We start from the raw sequence: 6,000 nt of genomic DNA, 5'->3' as shown, positions 1-6,000 counted from the left end.
GACGGTCTTTCATACTTTTAACTATATGCGATGCCGTTCTTCTTCGCTACCTATAGTAAACATCAGTCCAACACACATGCGGATTGGTAAAAACAAGGCCTAAACTATGTGTGATAGGCTAATCTGACGACCTGTACTCGAAGTCACCTAACTTGGCTTTTTATCGTACCTTTTGATTCCCTGTCCTTGTGCAGCGTTGATTATGCGCGGTAATCGAATCCATCCCAATCTGTCATACTCATACTTACGCGGTGTCGCTGATGTTTGTTACTAATTATAAAAACCAGGCCAGTATTTATACCGACCGATGAATTCAATGGCTCAGCTATGCATACTAACGTAATCTAACGTCAAACATCATACTCATAACTGTACGCAATATTGCCCACCTTAGATACTCTTTGTGATTCCTAGGCCGGTGTTTATATACTACGTTGATTATTAGGCCTCAGCTATGCAACGGCAAACGACGGCCTAGTATACTCACAACTGTGGTCGACGTCACCTACGGTGGCTACCTATAGTAACTGCCAGGCTCATACACCTGGTGGAGGCTGACCATAACGCCCCAGCAAAACAGTAGACTAACCCAACGATCAGCGGCGGTCATCACCAGTCAGACAGCAATCAGAAATAATACAACTTCGAATGCACAGCTGCACATCCCAGGCCAACAACGTCTAAAATGTCTTCCGTTGTGGCTCTGTCCACAAACCGGAGTATGTCACTGCAGTGGTGGCACGGCACTGTCATACACAATTTGATAGCACGCTCCCAACTATTCACTTCCTTCTCTTCATTGTACCCTCTCGACCGCTCCTTATATTACCTGCAACAATGAGCTGTCACTCACCTCGTTTACTTATCGTGACTGTTATGCGTGTCGCTGGTTATGAGACCCTACCTATGCACGGCAACCTAATACAATGGTCAACGACGTTGCTTCATAAACATAACTCCACGCGCTGATAATGCGCCCGCCATGAATTAACGAAAAAAGCATTGGCGAATTGCATTTTTATTCATCAGCATTGCTGGTACAACCGTAATTGGCAGTTGCTCCAGTTTCCATTTTCTGAGGACCAAATTCACGGGACAAGGATTATGAAACGGAAAATGCACAGGCGATTATGCTTCGGGAACAGTACCCAAGCATATTGGTGTAATGGAATTCTATTTGCTTCGTTACCTAGTGCTTCATAATTCCCATTATCGGGGCCTTCGAGATGACTGCGTGAAAAATCACACGAATTCCTCGTCATCACGGGATTCAGAAGCAAGTTCTACAAAGCTTATGCTTGTAATTAGGCCTCAAATTACAGGTCTCCATCAGCTCTGCAGTTGAACCAAACAGTTTTTTGCGATAGTCTTGCGGGGCAGGCTCGGCTTATCCTCTATGGACCGATCAAGTTCGGCATCAAAGCAAGCTCTTTTAGCTGACCGGTTGGTAGACCGAAGGCGCGACGGATCGGCAACTAAAGGGAATAGTTTAACTGATACACGTGCACTCACCTGGTGGACGTGCCTGAGTATTTTCTCCACACAGCGGCAGGGCTGATTGCTGCCGCAATAACGGTGATATGGCAGTCAATCACGCTGACATCACCAATCCGCAGGGTCAGTTGGCTGGCCACAGAGACCACATAGAGTGGCGCCGTTCAACGTGGAACACCACTTCGGTTGAGCGCGTTTGCCCTCCAAAACCGGAGGCTGACTCTTCTGTGCAATGTTTGAATTTTGGCGCAACAACAGCTGGGTTTAGACAATCAGACGCTTCATGAATCCAGCAGCCTTACATGGATCCAACAGCTTCAATTTTTCAACCAACCAATCCGACTGCTTGTGCAAACATTCCACTGGTGATGGCTGTGGCTTTGGAACCAGAGCTAAACGTATGCCCCCCTCCGGTAGGTTGTATTCGGCAAGTCGCCGTTCATGTATTAAAAATTGGCCTGAGCACCGTATGTTCGATTAACAAATTTACCGCATGGGCACGAGTGGCCTCTGAATATCGAGAATAGGCGTACACAGGGTAGCCACATAGATTGGTAAAATATGCACGTGCAAGTTTCGGCCGAGGTGTTAACTGTCTGGGAACATTTTAAGGTTTGTTCCACAAATTGACTGTTACTAACAAAGCGCTTTTCACCTTGAACCAATCTGTCTGAGTGTATATCAGATTTGGCGTGCACATTCCAATGTGTCTGAGAACTTGATTGGCGGCGTAAGTCGTCATCCGGGAAACTACACGTCGGACGAAACTGTCTCCCTCCCGGATTTCTCGACAGTTACGGTAATAGATGGTGTGCATCTCATGCTCGCTCATGATCCATTCGCTGTGCTGAACGACCTTCTAGACGGCGTGCTCCAGGCTATGAGAATGATGCACACGCCTCTTTAGACGCCCGTGGGCGTTCTCCGGGCGGTTATTCGTCACATTCCCGAAGTGTACCAACCCACATTGTGCATGAACGGCCCACTTTCGTGTGATGTGGAGCCAGTGGGCAGTCAAGTGGGAGACAAACCTGGGGTCTGTTCTCCTCAGGATCTGCAAATCATGGCGCAATCTACGCGAATAATATTTGGTGCACAACCACTTACTCAGTTGCATTATCAAAGCGAGCCATGCGGTGGAATATGTGCCGGCTGCGGTTGGAAAGTGTTTGCAAAAGTTACAGCAACGCAATGAAACGTACATGCTTTCGGATGGCTTACCGTGCGTGAAAATAGCACAGCATTATATCACAGCCGAATACAGCTTTGGCAGCCCGCATCTGCGAAGTCATCTTGTCCATGACGAACGTTTTGACTGCACATTCTCCACCCATCATATCTTTGAACAAGGTGAACGGCTTGCGCAATGGCGCAAAATGCTCGCTTTCGACGAAGGCATACATTGCGGGTCGACCGGTACCCATGCCATTCGTCACAAAGAATGTATAAAGCTCATACGTTAACAGTGAATGTCCGGGACTCTAAACTTATTTACCCAAGACGGTTGGTCTCGTGTGTAGCATCAACGTTTACAAAGAGTGCTATGTGCTGCGTTCGGAAACAGCACAGGTGACTAAAAGTGCCACCCTCCGATTTCACCAGCAGTACACGACCGCACTCTCGAAACTTGGCTATGATGGATGACATGTCATCTAAGAAACCGAATAAAAGGTAACCACCAATCTACATAACAATGTGGGTCGACAGTTAACGCGATAGTTATTCACATCCCTGATGGCGAGTACTTTTCCAAAATGGTCGGCGACCAAATGCCGAAACTCCGATGACGGTGAACCACACTTCTAAAGGGTATCACACTCCTTTGATTCATCATATGTCAGGCGCCAATTGATAGGAAGTCTGTCAAAAATGAACTTGCTGCTTGGATGGCTGTGCTTCAGGTGGTAGGAAGTAGCCCTCAAGCGGTCATTGCACCGGCGAACATAGAATCTTGCATGACAACCGGTACGACGTATGCCGCCGCGTACACAAGAATAGCCAAAAACTTACTGGATGCGACGAATTCCACGGCTTTGACTGCTTCTGCAGAGACGTCTGCTGCAACGGTAGAAGGATTTTTCAAACAAAAGTAGCAAATAGCTGCTCTTTTTGGAGTTTATGCGGAAGAAATCTGGAAAAATTTTGGCCTGGTACTCTTTCAGAGCGACTTGAAATGCACTCCCAGAAAATAAATCTTAGACAATCTAACTTCTCCACAGCATCATCCTCCGCATTCACGGGCGGAACGTGCTCAGCCATAGCAGCCAATAAAATATAAATATACAAATGTCGCGCGATAGTGTGACTTGAGTAGCTTTAAGCAACGTTCAACAAAACTGCGGCCGTTTGGAAAGGTCTCAAACGCCTGAATAATTACCACCACGGTTTCGGAGAAATTTTGGGTGTGCGTCTAGGACGCGGCGATGATTTCCACTGTTTATGCCACCGTCGCTTTTTCACGCAACACAATGTACACAAATACATCGCCAGTCATGCTTTCATTCTTATTCAAGATGAGGATCATGCCTGACGTTATGCCACCCACCTTTAGGTAGTAAACGTCATCATTACTGACTTTTTCTGTGAAGCGTTACCTGTATACCACCCATTTATCTGTCCCATTACACTAATCTGTTATTCTGCATGTCATTTTTACTTAATTGTCATTACTTTCAGGGAGCCATCCTGCCTCATAACCCTTTGCCTTTTGCATACGGACTGCGCTATTTTTGACTTTATCGTTTTGCTTAATTCATGGTGTTTATTAACAGAATGTTTGCAAAACAGTTCTCAATACGGCGTGTACCGCCCACTGATTGCAAACAATGTACGGTGATATGGCTCCAACCGGCCATCAAGGTCATATATTTTTCCTCATGAGTAGCTGCAGATCGAAATAGCTGCGCCGTCATGATCTGTACTGACCATCAAAATGCACCAGGTTTTACGTGAACATAACTGCCCATCAGTTGGCGTTTAGACAGCCCAAATGTTAACGCGCAAGATTCTATCCTTAATTTAAGTGGTGGCCACATAATTATACAATGCGATGATTGTTGCGGCTTTACTGACAAACTGCGCCACTTTTTGGTTGCTAGGCCACTCGAACCCCTTATTCAGGATGATTCATTGATTTTCTGTTTTCTTCCCAGTGTGGTAAACTAGTTTTTCTGTTACTGACGTGAAGAGTTGGGGTAAGCAATCCAAACAGGCCCCCCAAAAGGAGCTAAAACCTCGAGATTAGATCACAACCTACCGCAAAAAGACGGCCACTTGTGCCTCTAGAAGTGGAATGGCCTTCAGAAATCCAGGGGCACCGTTGAGCAGAAGTTTGCAAAGGTCCCCGTGGGAAACGCTTACAACTCCCAAATCTTATCCAGCAAAACAGGAAGATACCGCACGATAGCTTTCGACTCAGATGGAGAGAAATGCGGACTGTATTCAACCTAAAACGTGTGCAGCGTGGTCTGCTGTCGACCAAGAAATTGCGCCAGAACTTTGTTACTGCCAATAAAAGTAAACCTAAGTTTTATCGGACAAAACTGTAAGGAGTTAAATAATGCGACTAGTATAGGAACTTGGGGTAATCCGTCTGCACATTTCGGCGGTATGTTGCTCATAGCGTTCTGTCTAAATCAGCACAATTTTAAGGTCGTCAACCACTACCGATTTGCATCGATACCCGGTTCATGAAATGAAGGGCCGAATCAAACTTCAACATGTGATGGCGTTCCGTGATGTTTCTAACAAGTGCAAAAACATATATAGAATACCTCCTAAAAGATCTTAATTTGGAGGAATATATCAACCTCGTAGTCCCGAAGTATATACCAAACTGGGACCGGCTGCTTGAATCTCAAGGTCAGGTGTTGTAGAAAAATTTTGGAACCCTAGTCGCGCCATAGCATGTTACTTACTCTAGCATATCAGTTGGCTACCAATTTTCGATATCTCATTTTTAATAGCACACAACTACCCTTCCAACTCTTTCTAGCTTGATTAGACCCCACTGAGTTTGAGCTTGCTAGCATAATTCCACGGAGGCTTACTATTACCTGATTTGAATCAAACAATCCCACCTGTCCCATCTTCCTCTAAGCACTTGCTAGGCCCTGAATCTCCACCATTTTTCTCCTCATGGTGTCCAAAGAAGCGCCTCAAAGGCAAAAGGCTCAACACTAAACCTCACCATCCTTCGAGGCGGGTCGACAGATTGCCCCAGTTAAATTCAGCGTGCTCAGTTGTACTAACTGACATTTCCCTTCCTGCCGCACCCGTTAGTTGTCTTCCCTCCTCTTCACCAAAAGAATCTCAGCTCCACATCGACCTGGTAAGTCTCGCGTGCATAATATGGAGAGCGAAGTGATATCCTTACCGTATCACGCAACCACTTGCCTGCCTTCTAACTCCTGATGCAATATGTGACCCGCCAGATCTTGCAAAAGCGTCAAGCTTTATTGACATGCCCACTTTGGGGATAAGTCGGCATATGGAATGCCGTAAACA

General features: G+C 46.0%; 1 protein-coding gene across 1 annotated transcript in view; it reads right to left on the bottom strand.

Annotated features, from left to right (window-relative positions):
• T265_07859 (hypothetical protein) overlaps positions 1–1,016 on the bottom strand; it is a gene marked incomplete at both ends in the record, with an annotated part of 5,856 nt that extends 4,840 nt beyond the window's left edge. The window contains 2 exons of the mRNA XM_009173499.1: positions 655–819; positions 963–1,016. Of these exons, the coding sequence (XP_009171763.1) occupies positions 655–819; positions 963–1,016 (219 nt within the window). The remainder of the gene's footprint in view (positions 1–654; positions 820–962) is intronic.
• Positions 1,017–6,000: the final 4,984 nt, after the last annotated feature.

Source organism: Opisthorchis viverrini (assembly GCF_000715545.1).
Source record: "Opisthorchis viverrini unplaced genomic scaffold opera_v5_190, whole genome shotgun sequence".
NCBI classification, from domain to species: Eukaryota; Metazoa; Platyhelminthes; class Trematoda; order Opisthorchiida; family Opisthorchiidae; genus Opisthorchis; species Opisthorchis viverrini.
This window is presented reverse-complemented; position numbering and strand designations above follow the sequence as displayed.